General features: G+C 23.8%; 1 protein-coding gene across 4 annotated transcripts; it reads left to right on the top strand.

The window, feature by feature from the left end:
* The first annotated feature begins 284 nt into the window (after positions 1-284).
* Positions 285-27,664, top strand: LOC114128273 (leucine-rich repeat flightless-interacting protein 2). 4 transcript variants are annotated; one of them, XM_027992751.2, is made up of 13 exons: positions 10,479-10,694; positions 20,280-20,548; positions 20,609-20,959; positions 21,206-21,335; positions 22,789-22,943; positions 23,005-23,151; positions 23,214-23,330; positions 23,705-23,840; positions 24,687-24,830; positions 24,906-24,985; positions 25,061-25,165; positions 25,395-25,540; positions 25,631-27,664. In XM_027992751.2, the coding sequence occupies exons 2-12, from the start codon at positions 20,309-20,311 to the stop codon at positions 25,503-25,505; spliced, it is 1,716 nt and encodes a 571-aa protein (XP_027848552.2). In that variant the 5' UTR covers positions 10,479-10,694; positions 20,280-20,308; the 3' UTR covers positions 25,506-25,540; positions 25,631-27,664. The 4 variants fall into 4 exon arrangements, 3 of the variants coding, with proteins under 3 accessions (XP_027848553.2, XP_027848551.2, XP_027848552.2); XM_027992752.2 differs by lacking the exons at positions 10,479-10,694; positions 20,280-20,548; positions 20,609-20,959 and adding exons at positions 285-889; positions 2,880-3,013 and having other exon boundaries at positions 25,631-26,936; XR_003592748.2 differs by having other exon boundaries at positions 10,476-10,694; positions 20,280-20,959; positions 25,395-25,562.

The raw sequence follows: 27,664 nt of genomic DNA, 5'->3' as shown, positions 1-27,664 counted from the left end.
AGCCCGTACTGTTTCCTGTCCGCTGCCGTGAAACCGTACATTGAGCAATTATTATTTATTATTATATTTTGTTATATTATTATATTTTTATTATCATTCGTAATAATAATAATAATATGATATCTTAAAAATATAATTTAGATTTTCGACGGACAGATGTCGCTACTAATATGAGCCCGGTGTGCGTGAACAATAATTTTTTTTTTTTTTTGTTGTCTCAACGGCCTCGGTCCTCCGTCGCTGACGACCGTCTCCTTTCGACCCGCCGCGACGAGATTTTCGCTTTATCATCTCTCCGATTGTGTTGTGTTTGATATCAATATATATATTATACACACACACGCGCACACTCTTATGTTTATGTATAGATATACGCAATGTTATAATCTTGCCGTGTGGCTGCATCCTTCTCTTCTGTGTCAAACGTACACACACACACACACATACTGAAACTCGTACTCACACGTTCTTTCGCCTCACTACCGCTACCTATTTATACATATTATTTAATTTTTTTCACTCGAAAAATAATTTCGTTTTTTGTTATTATTATTATTATTATTATTATTAGTGCAGTAGTAGTAGTAGTATATTATCATCATCACCAATAATCATCATCATCATCATTATTATTATTGTAATTATTGTTGTTGTTGTTGTTGTTGTTAATGTTGCACTGTTTTCGCCGGAATCAGTGCCGTTTAGAATTCGCTGCTCCGAACTCGGATTATCTTCTCGCGTATCGTCGAACCATGTTTGAAAACTCGTAGGGATTGCTCGTGAATCACAGTAGACGCGCGCGTGTGTGTGCAGTGTAGTATATACGCGCAGATGGACCGTGTCCCGTACGGAGTGGAGAAGACGCGGCCGGACAATAAAAATTTCGACGGTAAGTCCGACGATTGTGTTTTTTTTAAGATCGAGGGGACCTCCGTGGTCGCTAGCTAACCAACGACGAACCCGATGCGACGTTCGTGGCCTTTAGCCGTTTAGCCTAAACGGTTTTCACACGATTAAAAGCATCTTTGATCATCTGAGATCTTGGACTGCTTTGAGAATAACAGTTTCCGCCATACATGTTTTTTTCTCGTTATTTTTGGTTCTATGAAAATGAAACAGTCCATCAATTAGATTTGGGTTGTCTCACATCCCATTTATCCAGTTCATGCCTTCTATGAATATTTTACTGGCCTAATACATGATTTGTTTGCTTGGCTAGTGCTCGTCGATTGATATAGGTACTATTAATAAGTTTCTATTGACAATATTATGCAATAATTACTGACATGGAAAGTATTGACTCTCGTAGTGATTCAGATCTTGACTTAAAAGATCACCGTATTCATATTTAGTCATTGATTTTAAAAACATTCTAATCAAATTTGTTATTTCATTAGGTTATAAATTGACTCCAATTCACCATCGTTATTATACTATTATTACACTACCTACCTTCTTAATAATAATTTTTCATTATATTTAATTATAATTGATCAAGTATGATTCAATCTGTATTATTCATAGTAATTCCATAGTTTACAATTTACCATATTAAAATTAAAAAACTTAAAGTAATATTTCATGTTCACATGAAAACATTTCAAATAGATACACCTATAGTTTAACGAATAATTTTAGTGTTTTCTTTTTATGTCACCCATGTCTAAAATTATTTTTTGTTGTTGCATTTGTTACAAATGTATTAGAACATTATTTTTACTAGGTTTATAAAAAATAAAATTAATTTACCAATATTTCTTAATTTTCAATGTAGATAGTTAAATTATACCTAACTCAAAATTATTTCTTCTGTAGAATCTAATCTAAATTATATAGTTTTATCAAATAATTCATCTGCTATGTATTCATCTACATTGAATGTCAATATTAATAAAAAAATTGCTTTTGACTTCATTGGTAGGTAATTTCTTCATTGTAAACATTATTATACGGTACTGTTACTTTTTGAATACTGTGTTCTAATCTAGTTATTTTATTTAAACAAATAATTTGTAAAATGTAGTGTGATTAAAGACAAAATTCTATACCTAAATATTAGGTATCTAAAAAATTATAAAAATACATATTATTTTTATAACATTTATCTTTGATCTATAGATTTAATCAATATTTCATCAGCAATTAAAAAATTATAAATTATGTTTACCTATGTATTTTTAATTTAAACAAATGTAAATAAACATACATCAAACTTCATAATCTAATAAGTCTCTTATTTACTTTATTGTTTTCAATACCTACCTACTTTTTTATATATATATATGCCACCATCAAAATATGTGGAAATAAAAAGACATTCGGAATGAAATTTTGGAACATAGCCAATATCTCATTCTAAATTCTTGTAGTCTTAAATATATCTTAGACTGATCAATGATATGTATATACTAAATAGATTGAAAGTAGTTTGACTGACGAAAGGTGATAATTTTCATTTGATAATTAAAATTGTGACTTCATAATAATAAAAAATTATATTTATTATTCTAGGTATTAGATATTTCTATTTGCGCCAGATAATACTTTATTTTTAAATTAAAGTTTGAATTATATTTATTATTTTACTTGAACTAGATATTTATATCTGTGTTAGATAGGTATCTTATACTTTATTTCAAATTAACTTTGAAGTCTTAATAATCATTATTTTAAATTTAAAAATATTAATAATTTTAGACTGATAAAAAGATTTTGTAGGCTACCTCGCTACCTTTACTAATATTAATGTACTTTTTTTATTTCTACTAATCTTTTAAACTTACAACAGTAATAATTTGTTTAATTTTTATCTGTTTGGTCTAGATATAAAATACAAATAAAATTAGTTTATTTAATAATATTTATTTTTATAATTTTAGGGAAAATCAAAATTTGAATTAAAGATGGTATCAATTTTATAATGGATAGTCCTAGTTCAACAACTGGTGGTCGTCGAAGGCTTCCTACCACACATTATGCCGAAGACCAAGCATTTGACCAAATAGCTAAAGAAGTAAGTGAATTATAAAAATAATATTATTGTATTTATTTTGTATCTCTTAGATTTTATTTGTTGTATGCTTGTTTTTGATAATTTCTATTTAAAAAATATTTAATGTATATTCTTATAATTATAGTACTATGTATTAATTAGAATGTATTAAAAACTATACAATGGTATGATTAAAATTGCTAGTGTATAAACTTTCTTTAGTCACCTTATTAGGAAAAACACTAAGAGGATGTCACACCCGCAACTGTTGTCATTGTAATAAAATAAATAGGTATAAGAATTTATGTCATTTTAGGACATTTAAATTTTCAAGCAAATGATGAGTTCATAAAATATTATATAATTTATTAATGATCATAAGTCTCTTAAGTCTTAATAATATATGTGTACTAACATAAAGAATATTATTCTCTTTAGGTTTTATTATAGGTCAATTTACTCATATTTAAGATAAATACATAAAACTAGTTTTTCAGAACACAAATATGCTATATTATTAGTAAGGTGGATACATAATTCGTGAATATGATGGCCCCTTAGTGTTATTCCTAATAAGATAACTAATATTAAAAATAAAGAAAGTTTGACTACTAATCATCTGATCTTAATCATATCATGTTAAATGTTGTATTACATGTTCGAACACTAAAAATTATATATATATATATACATATATATATATATACAGTATACACATAGGGTATATTACATAGAAACTATCAAAAAATGAAAATAAATAAATATAAAATAAATGAAATTACTCCTATGTTATGTATAAATTATATAAATAAATGATTTTAAATAATAATAGGTATGTAATAAGTAGGCCCCGGATTTATATGTTTTAAAAACCTTAAAAATTATCTTTAATTTCATTATTTTTGATATCTTAACATAAAATTAATTTATACTATGATTTAGTTGCAATAGTGATTAGAGCTTACTAGACATTGTTGCACTAATTTTTGGCATTTTAAATATAAATTAATAAAATTAAATAAAAAAAAAATATGTTCATTCAGATCACAACAAACATGAAAACGACAACTAAAATATGGTTCACGAAAACTCACTTAATAACAGATTACTATTGATAACTAGTCCCGACAGAATTTGTATGTTATACTAAAATAACGTATCAGATAATTATCTTATTGGTTTCCTTCGTAAATTGGATTGACTATATGATATTTAATTAATATATTCAAAATACTATATACTAGGTATGCATTTAAAAACTGCCCACATGCAAAGAAAAATCTTAAAATACAGAAATATGCTGTACATGTCAAAAATGGCAAATTATGCAAAATAAAACTTTGTATTTCAGATCTATTGACTATAATTCTAACTTTTAGCACACCTAGCTACTTTTTGGACTGTTTGAAAAAAAAATGTAAAAAAACATACAAATGCATATAAATCCAGGCCTTAGTAATAAGCTATTATTGAACCACCAAAAATTTTACTCGTACTGACAATAATAACAGTAAAATTGTACTTAAAATCATTTTTATACTAAATTCTTGATTAGTGCCAAACAAGTGTAATGAATAGTAAATTGTGAATTGTTAGCATATTAGATATCAAGTTACCTGTTTTACTGAGCAATGTATTTTAAATAATCTTGTAATTCAATATAAATTATAAGTCTACCAATTAGTTGTTATAAATAATAGTATTAACATACCATTTAGGTTATTAAAAATATCAAAATATGTTATGGTCTTTTCAGGTAAGTAGTTCTGGTGCTCAAACTAAATAACGCTAAATTCTTTGACCATCATTTAGTTTAAATTTTATATGATGTACAAAAATATATTTTCTTTTATTTGTCCATTAATCTCCTTTGTTATTTTTAATTTTATGGGATGAAAATTATCTTCAAACATAATAAATAATGAAAAGTATATATTTATTCAAAATGTGCCGGTGCATCATTTTAAAACCTAGTTTTTACTATAAAAATTAATAAAATTACCAATTATCATTTTTATATTACATTTTTTTTAATCTTCCGGATTTAGTTTATTTATATATTTATAAATAGATGATTTATAGGTAAAATATGTATGTTTATATAAATGTAAACTTTTATGTAAACTATCAATTTAAATGCACATAAAAATAAAATTAATAATAAATTCTAAGTGTCAAATTGTAATAAAATGTTAAAAATATATCTCAAAGCAAATTATTAGTGTTTTATATCTGTACATTTGTTTGTATATTTTAAAATTCCAATAAAAGATGAGATGCTCCTTGGTAATAATATTAACATAAAATATCATAAAAAGTTAATTCACTCTAATTTAAAAAATAATAGAGTACTCGTATAATGAATTATTGTAAACATAATATTTGACATGTTATACGTTTGTAAGACCGACAACACATGTCACATGTGAGTGTTATAATTTTTCTGTAAAAACAGGTTTCATGTTATTCAGGGGTCATATTATACAGGTTATAGTGATTTTACTGTATATATTTTCTTAAAAAGATTAAAGAAGGGATCAAAAAATATAGACTTTAGTAAAGGCTAAATAACTATAATTGGCTGCACTTGGTAACAAGTTATTAAACATATTAATATATATTATTAAGTTAATAGATAATATGACAATAATATATTCAACGTAGTAGTATATGATCAATATAATACCAATACAAAAAAATTTAATAATAGTGTCAGTATAACACATAGTTTTGAAGTTTAATGAATCCATTCATTATATTATATTTTTATATTTAGTTTTAACCATGTTACCTATTATAAATTGTATAAAATTGTTGATTAATTTTTTTTCAATTAGAAATAATAATAAATATGATGAATTTATACAGAGGAAATCACAATCTTACGTATATTTTCTAATATAATTGAGAAGTTTTTTTTTAAATATTCTTAACTATACTGTCCATACTAACTATATTGAATTTTCAATCCATATATAGACTTAGTTAATAATTAATAAATATACCGAGCAATTCTTTTATAAAACAAAACTTGTTATTTCAAATTAAATAGTGTTTTTGAAAATATTTATTTTACTTAATTTTCAGTCGAAATAACATTTTTTTTTTAAAAAATTATATTTTTAATGTTGTTACTTTTTTGAATGACAATATAAATTTTGGTACTTTTCTGTTATCCCTACTACCGATCGATGCCGCGACTATTGCGACTCTCAATACCTAGATTTATTCCTAACAATTTGTTTTTATTATTAATATTAATTAAAAATTTCAATAATCAATACTAAAAATTCACATGAGGAAATCGGCTTTATGGATGAAAGGAATAGTAAGTACTAAGTATGAATATAATTTTACCAATTTAAACCACTAGGGCAATGATTTCAATTATCTTTATTTTTTAAGTATTTAAGTTTGTATAAGTTAACTGTTTATTTTTGTTTGACAATAGTTTTTTTCAATAACAACCTAATAATTTGGAATTATATATTTTGAATGATTTGGACATTTAAATTACAAGCAATAAATAAAAAAAATTTAATATTTCCATCAATTTCAATTTATTAGTGTTACAAAAATAACAAGCAGGTTAATTATATAATTGAGACTAATTATTACAGTATTAAGTAAAGTAGTTACACATATACACATATAAAAATATTAATATTAATAATAAAAACATTGTTAGGAATAAATCTAGGTATTGAGAGTCGCGATAGTCGCGGCATCGATCGGTAGTAGGGATAACAGAAAAGTACCTAAATTTTTAATTTTATACTCTGTTGCAAAATATTTTTCAGAGTATTTTGGTGTATAAAAATCGAAATTTGGACGAATAGTATTTTGGAGTTGGAAATATTTTATAAAGTTTAGGTGAGCGGAGTGGAGAAGTACTGCGATACTCTTATAAAATTTTGATCTACTATTCTGTATACCGAAATGAAATGAAATATGTAATTTTTCTTATAAACAAGTATAAAACATAAATATTATAACGATAAAAAAAGGGTGGTCAAGTAAGTAATGCTCTGCTGTACAGAAAGTATCAAGTGGACCTCGAACACAGAGTAGTTAACTGTAATGGATATGTTAAATTTGAATGCAATGATAGGTATCATTGTATACGAAAATTTATTTTAAACGGAGATTGTCAGTCTAGGATATATTTTCCAGTGGGTGGTGAAAAAGGTGGCTTATGTTTTAATGACTTGAACACCTCAAAATAAAATCATATACAGAAAATGCCAATTTTAACAACTAAATATAATCGTTATTTTAATTGTGAATTTTCGATTTCTTAAAAATTTAAACTTAAGATAGGTTACCACTATAAAAGTAACTCATAAGTAACTATGTATTAAATTTCCAAGTACTTTGACTTAACCAAAAAATTTTATCAGCGTTTATATATAAAAAAAAAAAAAGAGAATACTTAAATTCCTATAAATACCCTTAAAATAAGCGATTTATTTTGAAAATTAAATTATATAAAGAAAATGCCAATCTTAATAATTGGTGAAATTTTCAAGTATCTACAGCTTATCATTTTTGAATAATATAACAAATATTTAAAATCGTTTGAGGATAAATCATTATCGTAACTCGATTTCATAAAAATTTTAAATTTAGACGCTCATAAAATTTTTTCCTATTATGACACTCGAGTTTCCTCTATAGTTATTTGAAGGGAAACATCGTGTTGAATTTTTTAACATAAGAAATAATTACTAAACATTTTATGAATTTTCAACTACATTATTACTTTTCACATATTTCGTAAAAATTTGAACTTATATTTAACTAAATTATTTGATTAAATTGTGACTAACGATTTTTGATTTTTTTTTAACATCAATAAGAATAACTTATAGAAAACGCTGTATTACATTTTCAAGTTTTTTTGGGCATTCAAAATTTTTTTATTAATATTTCAAAAGAAAATACTTTGAAAAATTGAAAATTCAGTTTATAAAAAACTCAAAGAAAGCCAGAATATTTTGAAAATTTAACTGTGTATAAATAATGCTATAAAATAAACATTTGGTAAAAATTGTATGTATTTAAAGTGGTTCGTTTTTTAGTTACCCATATATAAAAAACTGCTGGAAACTTCTTATTTTTGACCTCTATAATGCACCAATTTTGTTTAATTTCCCTCCGGAAACCTCCCCTGAAGTTCTAAATTGAAGTATTTTTTCGACAAGTTATGGTGTACACACTACACACACACAAAACACACATCGTTGTTGAATTAATATATTCATTATTCATTTCAGTAATACCTACATATTTTTAGATTCTGAACGAATTGATGAATGTATTGATTTTACAATGATGTGGTTTTTTTGTCTGTGTTTAATATAATTTGTCGTAATAATGCTGCAATTTTAAACTTAAGGGGGTGGTTTCCGTAGGTAAATTGAATATCTTTGGTGCAGTATAGAGGTAAAAAGTAAACTTTTTCTAGTAGTAAATCGAGAAAAACAAAAAAAAAAAAAAATTGACGGAAAAACAGGAATTTTACGCAAAACCAGTTTTTGACAAAATCGATTTTTTTATATACTCGTAGTTGTAATTCAAGAACTAATCACTGTAAATACTTGAAATTTTTACCAAATGATTATATTAGTGCTATCTATGTACAGTTAGGTTTTCAAAATATTTTAGTTTTTTTTAGCTTAATTAAAAATTCATAAACAATTTTGTGTTTACATCTAAGGTTATAAAATTCAATATTAAGTTGTCCATACTTTTTCCTTCAAAAACCTTTAAAGATCACTCAAAGCGTTATTAAAAGAAAAAAATTATGTGTGTTTAATTTTAAATTTTTACTAAATTGCGTAACGATAACGACGATTTTTCTTCAAACGGTTTTAAATATTTGTTATAATTCAAAAAGTGTAAGTCGTAGTTACTTGAAAATTTCACCAGTTCTTTAGATTGGGTTTTTAAAAATATTTTTATTACGCTTATATACGTTTATTTTAAGGCTATTAAAGGCATATGAAATATTCGTTTTTGTTAAGTTTATTTTATTAATATCGATAAAAAATTTTTGGCTGTTTTAAAAAAAAAAATTGAAAATTGAATATAAAGTTCTTCATAAGTTAGTCTTCTAGTGATTAAAAAATTATAAGAATACATAGTCACAATTTTTTCTTATTAGCATTTGAAGTTCAAATATTGACAAAATCATGAATATTTTGCAAATTATTTTGTACTTAAATTTAAAAAAAAATTTAGTACAAGATTTTTCATAAGTTTGGCTTACAATAATTATAAAAGAACTTTCATTTTGGAGTATTCGGGTCATTAAAACATTAAACACCTTTTTCACCACCCACTGGAAAATATATCCTAGGCTGACAAATCATCTCCGTTCATTCGTTTTTCATATACAATGATACCTATCATTGGTTTCAAATTTGATACTTAAATTTAATTAATAATAGTGACCTACTGCACAGCAGAGCGTTATTTACTTGACTACTCTTTTTTAAAAAAATATTGTTTATTTCAACTAGAAATTATGTAAAAATATTTTTTTCAAAAACTTTACATATTTTGAAATAATAAGTGTTGTTTAATAAAAGAATCAATCAGTATAATATTTAACATTTTTAAAAATTTTAGTACTTAAAATACTTAAACACTTTTTAAGTGTATTTTTTTTATAAAAAAAACATGTTAAAACAAAATTTCCTTACTCACTATTACTTACACATAAACCTACGAGTCATCTAAGTGATTAAAAGTATTTTTTTTTTAGTTATTATTTATTTATATTTGTGTACCATTGTTATTAGAATATAAATTTTAATAGTCTAACACAGAGGTTCCTAAACTATGGTACATAAAATGTTATCTGGTGATACTTGGAAGGCCAACAATATAGAAAAAAAATTGATATTGAAATTTTTAATTTATTAATGTTAGTGGTGGCTCTAAATATTGTTTTGTTTTTTTTTCCTAAATTAATTCTACTTAGTATTATTTTTTATATGTTATTACTGTTATCCCGAATTTTGAAAATACTCTTCTGTAATTATTGATACACACCTCACACTTGTACTTAATTAAGTAGAATTGAATCCAACATAACATTTTTAATAGTAGTTAAATATAGTTATACATATTTTTGTAAAAATTCTTACGTTATAATAGTTTTTAATTAATTAATATTAATTTTAAGTATATTTATTATTCATAGTGATAAGTTAAAATTTCTAAAAAATTTTTAAGAAGATTATGCACGATTTATTTTAATTTATTAAATATATCTTTAAAAATATTAGATCGAATAATTTTATATTTTGCGTAACAAATTCCCCACTTTAATAATCCTGCATCAAATTTATTTCTTCGGGGCACCTAGACCTATTAAATGAAATATTTGCTCCTTGTGTCCAACCGGTTTCTAGAGTTCGCGACGTACGGTTATGTTTGATATGCCGTATTGCTTATTAATTTTTCATTACATACAATACATGTTATATCAACGGGTGTGCGTCCGTGTACGTGTTGTGTTGTGTAGTTCGCGTTATTTTTATTACACCTTCGATATTTTAGGTGCGTTTTAAAATGATTTAAAATAGTTTTTAATTATTCACTAATAGATTAGTTTAATATTTAAAATGCGCAATACACTAATAAGTCTCGTTTTTGTGTATCAATCCATATTTTTGAAGCATTCATATTCAAAGTAATACAAATATCTGGTATTTAAACAGTTATACTCCATCATCACAAAATATAAAATATATTAAACTATATAAGTGTATAATATAAAATATAAATTAAGCTTAATGGTTCTAGAATATCGTTCGAATATATACGGATACTGCAGTTAGTTTTCATTAACTACCAACAAGTACAACAAATGTAAAATTATTTTCGCACCAAATATCTGAATACCTAGTCAATTATAGAATATTTTTTCAACTTATCATAGTAACCTATAAATTTTCTAATTTATTTAAAAATGACAAAATTGGTAAAATAATTCACTATATTTTAAATACAAACACCAATCAGTTTCATAATTTGGGGCTTAATTTTTTGAAATAAGATGTATTTTAGGACTGTCTAAATAAACATAACCTACCTTTCCTAGTTAACTGTTCGGTCATCGTTAGATATTTTATTTAAGAGTTATTATCTGTTTTTCTATTTATATTCTAATAGGAATTAAAACGTGGTTATTTTTATCAAGTTTTTTTTTTTTAAATTAAAATATTTAATAACATATAGTAATTTTAAATTTGTTTTTGTACACCATAAAATGGACAAATTATTCCACTTGCGGCTTTGTGGATAGTTAGATTTTTTGTATAATTTTTGGATTGGTCATTGTTTTGAATATCTTGTATAGTTAATAACCAGTATGTTTTATATATTATATTAATTTTGTGTGTATCTAAATATGTAAACAACTATAGTATTAGTATAGTAGACAAAAAGATTATTGACAAGTGTTAAATAATAATAAACATTTAATGTAAATAAATATTAATCTATTACATCTTTATATAATCTTGTTGCCCTAACATATTTATGATCTCTAACTTGTATGTATATGTCTTCGAAATATTACTTTTTATATATTAACTTAAAATCTCGTAATTTTCAATAAAGATTATTTTACCTACCTACTTTATTTAAAATTGATTTTAAATACATATATTAAAAAATTTATTGAAATGGTTATTGAAAATATTTTATTCAAAAAGTCTATTCATTTGTCCATTTTTAAATATTCTTAAAAATATTTATAGGTGCATAAGTATGATAACCAATTATTAAAAAAGAAAAAACATTATGCAGCATAATACGTACATAATCAATTATAATAATCAATAGTTTTATTATACTATTTTATTCTATACCAGATTCTATAAAAATCATTAAGTAGGTACTTTTAATATTATTACTAAAAACGATATTCTACTAAGCATAATATAAATGTTGGTACTTTTAGAGCCTGATAAATGACGTGTACTTGGGAGTAACTTCTGGGTAGCAACACGCCCAAAAAAATACCAGTAAAGCGGTTGGTATTTAATTTAAAAAAATTGTTCATTATTTATAGGTATAACTAATTCTAACACTTAACCAAAAATAAAGACAAACGAATGCCCGTTGCTAAATATCTACGAATATATAATATATACTGTAGCACCTTAAAATGAAATCACTTAAAATCATATTCTTTTTTTTTTTAAGTAATATGTAATATTGGTAACAAAGTACATTTCTTATTATGTATGGGATAATTGTATATAAATATAAACAGGGTGATTTTTCGACGTAATCTTATTACTTTGAAAAACTTTATGACAATGATTTTTTTATATATAGTTTTAAGTCATTAAAAATAACTTATCTTAAATAAATACATTTTCTGCTACCTATTTTTTATCATTACTATTTTTAAGTTTTTACTTTTTTACAATCACTTAAATAACAAAATACATTTTTTATTTCATATTTCAAAGTAAAATATTTTTTGGAATATTTCTATGTATTTATAAAAATTGAATTCCGAACTAGTAGGTGATTAATTGTGATTTATAAGTAATAAAAGTATTTAAAGTTTAGATGAGAGAACCTGCAAGGTTTTTTGGGATACTTTATGTCACTTTACTCCTATTATCTAAGCTTTATAAATATAATATACGCTACATCTGAATGTGTGTTGTTGAACACAAACATGACAAGTAAATTTTAATATTTGAGTAAATCTATCTATTATGATTTTATAAAACTTAAAGGTAAGAAGTTCTCACTAAGAACATCTGTGATTTATCATGAGTTTTATGGATATATTAATTTTTTTAATGAGTTATTAGTACTTATATGTAAAATATTACACTAAAAATTCTAATAAACTAATAATAGTTTTCAAAATAATGAGTTTTTTACAATAAAAAAATCACCCTGTAGGTACATAAATTGAGGTAACGATATCACAATGTGTTTAATGTCTGTAAGACTTTTTTGAAACATTCTTTGATCGTTCTCACGATAACTATTTTTGTTTATTTTGATGAAAATTACTTTTAGTCTAGACTTTTATTTACCATCATTATTCTGTCATTACTAATATTATTTTTATTTTTGTTTCATTCAAAAACAAAAAAAAAAACACGATTTATGTACGTTATAAATCGATAAGATATCAAACCATTAAGAGGTGTGTGACTGTAGGTCTGTGTGAGAACTTATAATATATATTTATTTTTTTTCGTAAACATTTATAATCCAAGTAAAAAAAAGTATTACAAAATAAATATTTGTTGTTTCATTTTCAAAATACTGAATTCTTATTTATATTTTTTTTTCTATTATTTTTTGGTCAATATGTTATACATACTCGTATATACGTAATTACGTAAATTATTGTGTATTATTTGTTATTATAAATGTTTTTCTTACTAATAAATTTTATTTCATTCACTTTTTGTACTACTAATTTTTACAATATATACATCATATAATTAATTTGTTAATAGTTTATAATATGATACCGGCCTGTCTTGTCAATTTATCGTGTACTAAAATTTATCAATTATCGTGATTCACGAGTAACGCAAAACAACATAAATTGTTTTATCTCAATATTTTTTGATAGTTGAATTTGTTTTGTCGATGGTTAGTGTATAATATAATATTATAAAATAAAAAACATCATAATAACATTAAAAAAAAAAAATAAATATAATGTTGTTGAACTTATCTCGCGATGAATATATTCAACCTGTAAGTACTTTGGTATTTCGGATAATTTTCGTATTTTTTTACCTTTTTTATTCGTGATAGTTTTTTATTCTTTGTTTATTTGAGTACAACAATTTTTATATACCTACCTACAGCATGCATGATGATGTTAATTTAATGTACTAATACAATGGATTTTTTGTTTTTTTATGACATCAGTACTTTAAAAAAAACTTTTACCGTACTTTTATTATCTAGAGTAAATAATACATAATCGTGCATATGTTACCTATGTATTGTATACATAAGCTATTAAAATTAATTGCTTAGGTATACGTTTATTTCAATTCTGACTCGTTTCGAAGGTAATGGTGACCAAAGTAAAAAAAAATTCCAAACGTATTAGTAGTATAAGTAGTATATATTTTATTTGATTTGATTATGTTAAAATATCAATAAATAAGAAACTTAGTTAGTATAATTTGTTTTGAAAATAAGATTACTTATTTATGTAGGCGTATTAAGAGTAGGTACAAGTGTACAACTATTTCTGTTGGTTCTTCAAATGCGTATTACTACGTCGTTAATAATAAGTAATAACATTTGTGTGTTTGAATTCGAATTATTATTCGTTCAGTTTAGATCACTGTAAGCTTCAATGTAGTTCAGCCAAATATTCATTCTAATTTCTAATAAATTCAGTCTTATACTCAAAAACTTTTAATTGGAAATAAAAATTTGTATGATACTATATTTTTAATTTTACGAATTACAGTACTAAGACTAAAAGCAAATAGGTATAAAACAAGTATAGATACTATATTGTTAGCAATAAAAGCAATTCTCAGATGATAACATTTTAACGAGTTTTCGTATTTTCAAAAAGTCACTTCCAATTTTTAGAATAGAAAAAAGTCATTGCTGCATGAATCGTGGTATAGATTTAATATTACATAGGTAATACGTTAGTTTTGAATTATTTTGCTGTAACCATTAATGAACTGTGTCTCATACGGTAATTTTAGTTTTACATTTTATTAGAATGACGTTGCCGTGACTTCACTTGCTTACGATTAATATTACTTATGGACCGTAGTTTACTACAACTTACTAGTACTAATGAGTAATGTTCCTAGTACGTATAGCTACTAATGTACCAAAAGATTTTACTTTCGTGTATGACTATTATAAAGTTATCGGATGTGAGGTAACATTCTTTCGATGCATATACTATTTATCTATAGGTACCTACCAGTATGTCTTAATACATAATATAATTCATCTTCAAATATCAATACTAGAATGTTTACTTAAAATACTAATTTAAGTATAATTTATTATTTTAAGAAAAAGCAATTAAAGTTAATAATATATTATAAGTGTATAGGCAATTTTTTTTATTTATTTCTATATTAATTTTTTACGATAGTGTAATTATAGACAGAGTCACATAAATTCATGACACATTTCTTATTGAATTATTTTAAATGACTTATCAGTTATCATCTTCTATTTTTTAGAGTTGATAGATTTATAAAGTTTTTGTTACTGAAAAATGAAAATCCAATTAGGTAACTAAAATGCATTTTATTTTCCAAAAAAATTATATAACATACAGTATTTGTATCTAATAATGTTTTTTACAATTAATGTTAAGTAAATAAAATACTATTTGATTAAGTTAATACTTTGCATTTAATAATTTTTATTTTTGTAATTTTTTAATTGGTTTTTTGCCGAGGCACATGTGTTAGAGTAATTTAGTAGGTATCTACTATTATTATGTTCTTTGACCTAAAACCAATTATTACCATAAAACAATTAATTTATATGGAAATATTCACATCTATTATAGGAAGTTTTATAATTGATACATTATTGCAGTAGTTCTCAACCGGGGTGAAGTGTCACTTAAGGGCGACAAGGACCCAGCTTAGGGGTGACATGAAATATCAACGAAAAAAGAAAAAAAAATTTGCGAAAAAAAAATCATATTATTTCATTCATATTAATTTCAACGTTTTGAACGTTTTTTTCTGTGTACTGTATTTTTTTAAAAAAAAAAAAATAATAATTTTTAAATATATAGCTAAGATTGTTTATTATTTTGAAGTTATAGTGTGACGCAGTGTTTGATTCTAGTGGTTAAAGGTGACATGAATCAAAAAAGATCGAGCACTACTGTATTATTGTATTATACATAGTGGTAATTATTTATTTTTATGGACTGAGATTAAAATAAAATTGTTTTTATTTTAAAAGTAATGCCTAACTTAAAGAAACTTTAAACTTTATTAATTCAATTACCCATTTTTTAGTTAGTCTAAATTTAAATGCTTATTATTTTTTTGCTGACTGGTTTAAACGATAAAATCTACAAGGTTAGGCTACCTAGGTACGAATTAACACTATTTATAATCGATCCACTTAACCATCATACATAATACATTATACGTAATACTGTGTATAAATATAAAAATAAAATATTATAATGGTTATTAATGTATTTCTCTTACATTTTTATATACCCGAAATTAAAGGGACTCCACATCCGTATCTTGATTTTACATTGGTATAGCATATTAGTTATATACAAGTACCAGGTACCTTAATACCTTAATGTTTTGTTACTGTAAATCAATATAAGTATACCAAGATTGTACTTTGGAACAACTCAATAATTTCAAATTTCAATTTATTTTTTTAGTATTCCACCATTGTACTTATTTATTTTAAAATTTGCATTCATCCGTACATTTTTTATTAGTAAATATACTGTACCTATAAACTATACCGTTTTGTTATTAATGTTCCTATAATAAACTAATATATAACATATTTTACCAATAAATATATACACCTATAAAACTAATGACTAATGCGCCTCACAAAACAAACATTATGCATGAAACCAAGACCACAAATAGGTAGTTGGTTTCGAAGAATAATATTTTAGATTCTATAAGGCCTAAGCAAAGCGATGAATGTATTGATTTTATCATGATGTGTGTTTTTTGTGTTTATGAGTACACGAGATAAGTTGTTGATAAAATCTAACGATCAAAAATGAGTGTGGTTTTGAATATCAAATTGATCTTGATGAAATTAAAGAAAAGTGTGAATTTTTACGTAAATCAAAGTTTCGACAAAATCGATATTGTTTTTGTGATGCAACTTAAAAACGAATTAGGTACTTACGATAATTTTTAACAAATATATATATCTGTGGTTTTTAACTTCTTGTAGATCACGGACCCCTGATGAAAATTTTTTAGATATCGCAAACCCCTAAGGTGTAAAGCTTTTCCAATTTGTTCAAATACCTTTTTTTATACATCTCATGTTATCATAACGAAAATTATAATAATTAATTTTTATTACAAATTACATAATTAGACATAACAAAACAAACACATTTATAATTATATCTTGTCACGTATTGACGTATATGCTGGCGCCGACTATGGGTTAAGAAGTAAGAACTGCTGGTTTATATTATTCAATTATTGTTGATTTTAATTTTTTTCTCTATAAAAATTGATTAAAAATTATTTGCTGTGTAGAATTGTTTGACAATTTAATACAAAGCGCCTCATAAGTTGTTTATTTTATAATTAAAATATATAGCCACAATATGTTTTATATGCTCGTTTAAAGTTCTTAAAAAACTCGAAAATTAGTAAATTATTATGTAGTTAATTACTAATAATAGTATAAATGAATTATTTTCGCAAAAAAAATATCAAACTACTTTTATAGTATCAAAAGTAAAATAAATTACTTTAATAGCCGTATCAAATAAATATTATCACTAGGTGATACGGTATGATACACCGTTTCCGCTCAGAATTGTTTTTAGTATTCAATGATATATTATTGAATTCAAATTTAACAGACAACATACCTATATAAATAACTTATAGTGACCCACTTGACACCTAATATATATTATACAGCAGAGCGGTACTCACTTCTTACCTTTTTGTGTTTACTGTATTATTTTAATAATATATTTTAAATATTATGTATTTATGTGAATCAATTTATAAAACGCATAGTTGATATTCAACTTAAAATGTTTGAATTATTACTTCTGTTGACATAACCATATACGCGTATAAAATTGTTACGATAGGTAGGTACGATAAGTGAATGTGTATTTGTGAGTAAATCACATTCTGCCTATTGCGAATAGGTTTATGACATCACTAACTGGTTTTTCCATTAATAGATACACTAGACCTAAACAATAAATTGTTTGAATATTGATAAGATGTTTTCTGTTTTGTATTCTGTAAACGTATAATAAAATAAAACGTATAAACGTATAATATAAATATAATAGGAAACTATTGACGTATACGAATATTTAGGTCATAAAATACATCTTAGAAAATTATTTATGGTTGATATAATAATAATATTATTGGATGTAAAATACTCATAAAAGTATAAGACAAAATCGCATATAGATTTTTAAATAATAGTTGTCCCATTGCCGCACAGACATTTAGCCGTATATTTTTCACGGTTATCGTCGCTTTTCGATGAATAAAATAAATATTTAAGAAGGAAACTGAAGCAATACAACTGAAATGTAATTAGAATCAAGAGAGCAATTTACCTTTATATATATTTATTAATATTTAGAGAGTATACCAATACTCGGTAATCGGTTTTATTATCAAATAAACCAACTAGTATAGAATATGCTAAAAAACAAATTTACATTTTAAAACAATACCTATAGATAGCTAAAATATTTATACTTATTTTATTATTTTACTATTTTACCCTTTTTAATTATTTTTATGTAGCATAAACTTTGATATCATTTTATTTTCAAGACATATAATTCTATGTTTATTTGGTTCTAATAAATCTGTGTGGTATCGTATTATTTTTATATGGGGTAATCGTAATGGAAAGCGTGGAAATTATCGACAGTACACTCAGTACAGTAAATAGTAATAATTATAATTTACACTATGGAATTGATGATAGTTAATAGGAGTTCAGTATAGGCAATATTTAAATTTAATCCGTGCATACCGCATACAATTTTTTAATATTTTATGGTTTGGTAGAGTTATGAATACTTATTTGTCTCAGCATTTACTAGACTGTTAGATATTTTGTCAATTCAAATTATGATCCAATTATTTATAGTAAAGTATTTATTATCACATAGGTTTGTTGCGTTTTGAATTTTCCTCATCGAACAATATACCAAATAAGTTGTATATAGGTTTTGATATTTATATTACCTATATAATCTGTTTCTTTAAATATAAACAAAAAAACATAGTACTTACTTTAATATTTAATTATATTATAACGTATAGGAAGCTAAGTAACTTAAATAATACTTAATATAATTTCTGTGAACCTATTAAAGTTTATTAATAGGTTATTTATTTCATAAACGGTCAAGAACATGAACGTAGTTATTAAGTAAAAATATTAAAATATTAAGATGTTATTAACTTATTACGTATATATTTGAGGAAACCAATGTAAAAATTAACTCGCCCTTTATAAAAATAAAGATCGTCCAATATTTATAGCCGTTAAACATAAAGTGTTTTTTATTATTGAAATTTTCATAAACAAATTGTTATTTTTTTTTATTTGTCCTGTTTTTTGAAGTTAGGAATTTTTAAACTATAGTAAAACGTGTTAATTACGTGTTATATACAATTAAAGATAACATTATTTTAAAAGGTTTTATACACCTTAACTACAAGAAGTTAACGCATTATTATAGTATTTAATTTTTATGCAAGTTACAAAGTTTTAAAATATTATAATTTAAAAATTCTAATTATCTGAAAAAATGTATATACACCGGTAAAAAGTAAAAAAATAAAGTATGTGTATTCTTATTAAAATAAGAATATATATTATTTTATTATTAAACATGTGAAACGTGTTTAATTTTTTTTATGATTTATGGTATATATAAAGTTTTTTAGATAAACTTAAATATTTTAACAATTATTTATTTGTTTAAATATTAAATTATAAACAGATGTTTAATTCTATATAATCAAATACATTTTATTTTCCTATTAATTTTTTTTTTTCATTAGGAAAATTAAAATGCTTGAGTTATCTATACTGAATTATTTACAATTTAGTAGAATAAAGAATTTAATAAATTAAATTTCTGACGAATTACGTGACCTGTATCTTGTACAGTTTATAATAAATCATAAGTAAAGCATTTTGAGCCTTGTTTTATTTCCCATAAAGCTGTTTCCTGAATCTTCCATAAACACAAAATATGTTCCTCTGAATCTAAAAAAAAAATGACATATTGACATGGCTAACGGTTATATTTTTTACTTAACCAGTATATCTTTTTTACTTCAGAACATAATATAATCTTTTAAGCTCATAAATAATATAAGTATACCTATGTTATTTTTGATATTTATATGTTTTGTTTTGATGGAGTACTAATGAATTTACTAAGATATCACGGAATAATATTGTTTTATTTTTGTATTTAATTGAAATTAAAATGTCCATATTATTCAGTTAATTGTTCATCTTATTATTTATTTAGTTAAAAATACACCACGTTGACCATTTAACATGAATGATAGTCATATTAAAATGAACGTAACATCGTGTGATCTGGTAACTGCAGGAGCGCATATTACGAACATATACATAAATCAAACTTCGGATAATTTAAATGAAAAATCATTAGATGCTAAATTACTCGTCAATGTACCTGTTGAGTTTAACACAACTAATTCTACGTTTACGTCAAAAGAGTCCCCATCGCTGAGCTCTAGCAGCGTTAATAGTGCGGTCGGTAGGGATGCTGTGGTAAATATCTTAAATAGCGTAACTCCATGTGAATATTCTAAAGTCGTTCATTCGTCTCAGTTGATACTAGATAATAATGGATCATATTCATGTCACATATGTGTTAATGATAATACCGCTCTGAATTCAGTATGCGAGAATTTTAACAGTGATGCGATTCATCCATTATGCAACACTGAAACAAATTATAGTTATTTTTCGTCAGATGACGATGATGGTTATTGTGCATATTCTATTGCTGATATCAGTGATATCGATGAGTTATCAGACAATATTTTAAGTGATCATCAATCTAGCCCTCTTAGGGAACAAACAGAGTTACAAATTATTGGTTCTAGTCATGACTATAATTCCAGTTGTGATTCTGAAGCCGATGGAATTGTAACGTTTCTGGACAAACGTAATAATGAAGTACGTATACATAATTAACTTGCTGATTATTTGAATAGTAAATTTTAGTGTTGATATAAGACTATAATTAGTTATTTTATTTTACATGTATAAAATTTGTCCATTTTTGTATTTACTAACAGTTCAAGCTGCATAAATCTTTTAGGAAACATATTGTGATACCATGTTTATAATTGAGACGACGAGTGTTCTAATATTAAAAACATTAAACAATTGATTAATTAAAATATTTTTATTTTGTTACAGGCGGAAGCTCGTTTGGCTGCAAGACGTCAAGCCCGTGCTGAAGCTAGAGAAATTCGTATGCGAGAAATTGAACGACAACAAAAAGAAGCTGAGGAAAATGCAGATAAAGCTTTTGATATGCATGCTGCAGGCAAGTATAAAATAAACTTTTATCTATATGTCTATTTAGCTATTTTGTATTAGGTGTAGAGTACTTATTCTCCATTAGTATGTCCATATTGACTTGAAATATAATGTAATAATTGTACATAACTTCATTAATAAAATTAAGTAATATTGTTAGCTTTTTCTGTTGTTTGTTTTAAGTTCACTGATATCAATATTTAATTTTTCTTTCTCAAAATTATCTTTTAAATTGTCTTTGTGTAAAGATTATTTCATTTTCTAAATTAATTTGGTTAATTGACTTATCAAAATAATTTAATTAGGTACCCATAAATTTAATGATCAGTTAATCAATTTTAAGTTTTAAAATATTATAATTCTTATATTAACTGTAATTTAGGATAATATTATACAATTATATGTAATGTATGAGGATGTAGTTAGAACTATTAGAAAGTGTTTAAATTTAAGTTTGATTGAAAAATAATATTTAAAAAATTTAAAAAATTATTCGTACATATTTGGTTAAAACTAAGTTATCAAGGAAAAATCATTCCTTCCATCTGCCTTTGGTAAATATTTTTGCTCTATGCTTGAATTCCATGAAATATGAACGGTGAATTTTACACAGTTTAAACATAAATCAGTGAAATTCACCACTCATAGTACTAGCCTCGTCATAACCTTGTCCAAATGAATACGCATAGTTAATTTCAGAACATTCAAAGAAATTTAAAATAATATTTGATAAATCTTTCCTATTTACATTTACAGTAGGAACAAAGTTTAAAAAATATTTACATATTTTTGAATTTACTGTCATTTTAATGTAAATATTATACACAAATTGAAACTTGTTCTATGCTTCTATGTTATAATATAATATTTTATTTTATTTCAAATAAGATTATAAAATATTTAATATAATTAATCAAAAATAAAAAACGCAATTTATATATATTTGGTAATAAGAGGTTGATTTGAAGATAAAATGTTATCATTAAATTTTTCCTGTACAAACAATGGCTGCATGGTTAAAAATGTATTTCTCATGGATTCTCTCAAATATTTCTTTTGTAGATATTTTTCTTTTATATTTTCTTATCTAGATTCATTTTCTTGTTTATTACATAATATACAAAGTTATTGTTTTGAAAATAAAATATTTTACACATTAAAATAATGATATATTTAAACAAGATTTTTATTTTACATTCGAAATGTGAAATTAAAATAAATTAAAGAATATTAAAGAGTAGATAAATAAAAATAATGATTAATTTAGAACACAAAATATAAATCTATAAATATTTACTTCAACTACACATTGTTTGGTTAATGATAAGTGACACTTCAAAGTTTTATGATTAAGTTCCTGTAATTAAAATAGTGTTTGATTAAGATATAAAACTATTTGTTTAAATATTTTTATTTAAGTATGTAATATGTACTATATTATTTGTATATTTATCTCTTAGATGGACCTATCATAAATCGAGTATCACGAGCAGCTGCAAGTACTGCCAGCCCTAGAACAGCTAGTTCATTACATAATACTAACAGTTACCAATCTAGTCGACGTAATTCGGTTGATTCTCTTGATGAATCTACTCCTAACTTTCGAGATTTTAGGGTATAATTGAGTTGTGTTTTTTTAAATATTTCAATAAATAAATATTAATCAAAATCTTTAGATGGAATTAAAAGACTTAGAAGAAAAGTTTCGTAAAGCTATGGTACAAAATGCTCAACTTGACAATGAAAAAGCAGCTGTGACATATATGGTAGAATTGTACAAAGACAAGTATACTGATATTGAAGAAGAACTTATGCATATAAAAGTAATTAATTTTTAGCTTAGCCATTTTTCTATACATATATTTATTCTATAATTTATTTATAGAGAGAACATAAAGAAAGTTGTAGAGAAAACGAAAAATTAAAACGTTTATTGGCTACTCAAAAACTAGAATCTATAACACTTCAACAAGAACTAGAAGAACGTGATAAACTCATTGAGGTAAATAAGTATTTTAATCTAATATTTAATTTATGGTTAATTAATAATTATCCATTATTAGTTTATTCTTCTATATTTGTTACTGTTAATATTTTAATAACTATGAAACCTTTTAGATACAATATTTTATAAATTACATTTTTGACTGAAATTTGTCGAATATATACAATACTTCAGTAATTTTTTTTCTAGTGGTGTATTTTTATTTAATGTAAAAAATTCTGAAATTTGATTTTAAAATAACTTAAGAATAACTATGTGAACAATGAAAAAAATTATCATTATAGTATTACAACAATATTTAACTATTATAGTTGTCATTATATGAATTAGTTGGTTTAGAATTTAAATACATATTAAAATTATTATTTTAGGAAAAAGGATTAGTTATTATCAGCACAGAACAAGAATGTTGGAGTGAGAGTGATCAATGTAATAGTAAAATAAAACGTGCCTTAGTCTCTGTTGAAAATGCTCAATTGTTACAAGATGCAGGAGAAGGTTGTTTAGGTATGTGTATAAGTAATTATATATTTTATTACTTTGATTTGCTCTTTTCTTTAAACACTTATAATAATTACATTATAAATGTGTTATAATTCATAATTGGTATTATAAATTTAAGTTTATATGTACCGCAAAATGCTCATTACTCTGCTCAATCAAACTGAAGTTGTAAGTTGTAGGAATAGCACATAATTTATTCTTTCTATATTTTCTCAATTTAATTTATAGCAGATAGAGTTAAAAATCCATTCTGTTAATGACAAATGTATTAATCGAAAATTGTAAATGCTTATTTTACACTTTTTATAAATTTTAGGAAATAGTGCATATTTTTATGCATGTTAAATGTTTTCTGAAAAAAATTTTTATGATTTACGTTTTTATTGTACAACTTAAATTTCAGAAATAATACTATTTCTATTAATAATATTTTTTCAGTTTTATAATTAACATCATAACTGACAACCCGATTTTTACACCTTAGTTATTTTTTTTAATTAAAAAAAAAAATGTTTAATATAATAATAATTAATAATACAAATAATCAAAAATTTGAATTCAATTTATTGAAATACTCTTAATAATATGCTGACACAGGATTGAAATTAAAAATATATTTTATCATGCACAATAAAAAATAAAAATGTGAAATCTTTTTTTATTTTTAAAGATCTTTTTTATTTAATGACTTAAAAACAATGTTTGAATGTAAAATGTACAGTTATATCATAAGATAACCCTTTATTCAATAACATATTTTATTCAATAGTACAAAGTATTCTTAGTTCTGTGTTTTATTTTATATTTTTAATTACCATGTTATAAAGTAAATACTTTGGGTTTATTCAGATGTACGACTCAAAAAATTTACCGAAGAACGCAACAGCTATATAGACGAAATTAACAGGCTCAAATTAGAGTTGCAAGAGGCCAAACGTCATAGTGATAACCATTATAATGGTACAGACTCTGACGATTTGGAAGATGCCCAAAGTAAGATTGGCTTTGTGTCAATTGCATTTTTAAAAGTACCAATAAAATAATTTGATAATTCATTTTTTTATATAGAAGAAACTAATAAAGTTCTTGGTGATTATAAATTCAAATGGCAAAAGGCTGAACAAGATATTTCTACATTACAAGCTAATGTAAACTAAATTATTAAAAACCGTTATTTTATTTATTATGTACATGGTATTTATTATTATTATGTTTAATTTTAGGTTGCTAGACTTGAGAGTCAAGTGATTAGATATAAAACAGCTTCTGAAGCATCTGAAAAAGCTGAAGATGAATTGAAATTGGAAAAACGAAAACTACAGCGTGAGGTATTAATTATCATTTCTAAAATATTTTTCTTTATAATTATAACCTTTAAATTATACACAAACATATAAATAATATTATATTTCATAAATATAAAGTAAGCAAAAACACCTAAATTAAGAGTTAATTAACATATAAAATTATTATAATTATTAATTTTTTTATGATTCAACTATTATAATGATTTGTAAATATTTATTTCTCCTTAATTCAAATTTTATTTTGTTTTAGCTTCGAGAAGCTCAAGCAAAAGTTGAAGAATTGGAGACATCCAACATGCATTTATTAAAACGCTTTGACAAGTTAAAGAATGCCAAATCCAGTTTACTAAAAGATTTATAATAGACAATCTTATTCACAATCGAACAAAACTAAGAGTAATAATTTATCTTAGCTTAAGTACAAGAGAAACAACCATACATATGTATGATAAATTAACTAATTTTATTTTATTTATTTTTTATTAGACGCGATATTTTGTGCAATAAAATCTACATTCATCATCAGTGTCACATCAGACAATTGATAATGGGAAGATGTGCAAAACAGGACAAGAAACATAAAATAATTAAAAATATAATTTAGAATATAATTTTTGAATCATTAAATTTATATTAATAAATATTTAATAACAAAATACTAATAATTATAGCAAAATATAATTACCGTGTAAAAATTGTTTTATTTTAATTGAAATTACAATCTAACATTATCATTTTATAAATGTTTTATTTTATATTTATTAAGTATATTTAATTATTATTTTATTTTGAAATAATAAAATTCTTTATTTTTGTTGATTTGACTATTGTTCCAAAGCTATCAACCAATAACCCAACTTTTATTGATGGTAAATGTTTTTTATTATTAGTTCTTCTATATTAGTTGAACCTTGTTAAACCAAAATAAGTGGTATTCACTGTATTTATATAATTTATTATTGAACAATTTGTCTAGTTTATTTTCTACCAACTAACTATAAATTTTAAATTTATTTTACCTAAATTTAAATTATTATAAATTATAAAGAAACATTTATCTCCTTATCACTATTGTGTTTACATGAACATTTTAATTATTAACAGAACTTGTATGTATACTGTATTTATTTTATTATTATTATTATTATTATTATTATTTTAGTTAAACTAGTATATTTACTCTGTAAATAGGTATCACATGTAAATGAAACTTATCTATATTTCTCTTAACAAGATAAAATTACCAATGGTTTACTTTATATTAGAAAATGTAATCATTTGAGTATTTTTTTAAAAAATATTCTCATAAATGTTCCTATCTGATTCATAGTCGATTATCCAATATTTTAAAGTTAAAGTTTGTAATTCTAAAAATGTATTATATTGATTTGAATTTTGAGACAAAATTTAAAATCAAAACCACAAGACACGGTAATTTTATTTTGTTATTCATGTAATTTCAAAGAAAAATTTATTTACTAAACTCAGTTTCATATAAAAGTAAACTCGGGCAGATGGCTTTGCCTAAGCTAATATGTAATTTTGTACTTCATTATTTTCACAACTGCCAACCTTGTGTTTTGTTTAGTTAAGTACATTATAACAATTTTTTACTATGGTGAATAAAAATTAATTTTTTAAGAGATGAAGTGATCTGATCAAACCTGACTGACCTGAGACTACTCTTATATGAGATAGAGTGTACATCTATGTAGTTAGAATTATGAAATATAAATTATTACAGATAACATTTTGTATTCATTAAAAAAATAATAATAACAACAATCGTTTAGTTTTTAGTTTACTTATCTAATTTTTATCTTTATATTCAATTAAAATTAAAATTGATATTTAAAAAAGTAACAAAGTAATTTATAATTATTTTCTTTTAATATATTTTTTATATTAAATTAAAATAGAAACATTAACTTGTCAGTAAAGATATATGGTTCTAGCAATGACTTATACTACATATTATACCTATGATTATAGAATATACTGATAAGTGTAAATCTTCAAAACATTAGTATCAGATCCAGATATTCAAGGGGAGGGGCAAATTCTCAAAAATTAAACTATGTTTTTCTTTTTAATATGTATTAGGGGCTAATTATTTACATTATTTTCCTTAATTTTCCTAAAAATATGTTAATGTTTATTTTAACAATTAATTTACAATATAGAATATTTTTCCTGGAAAATCAAGAACAGAAAAAATCGCAACTAACATTATTTATATAATAAGTAGTTGTATAATAAAAAAAATATTGACAGTAGACCCAAGATAAGAATATAAAATTAAAGTAATAAATATCCTTAATGGGTGGGGATGGGGTCACCGCATCATTCCTTTTGGTATCTGAAACTGAAACTGAAAAACAAAGCGACTAGATTAATCTGTTAGTGAACGGAATTAACTTTATACCACAGTTGGCACAATTTATCTGTATATTCTAAAATCAATGATACCTATTTACTTAAGTTAAATGATATGACTAATAAACCAATTTTACACATCTT

The sequence above is a fragment of the Aphis gossypii genome, chromosome X (assembly GCF_020184175.1).
Source record: "Aphis gossypii isolate Hap1 chromosome X, ASM2018417v2, whole genome shotgun sequence".
Classification (NCBI taxonomy): Eukaryota; Metazoa; Arthropoda; class Insecta; order Hemiptera; family Aphididae; genus Aphis; species Aphis gossypii.
Note: the sequence above shows the minus strand (reverse complement) of the source record. Positions and strands in the feature narration are given on the sequence as shown.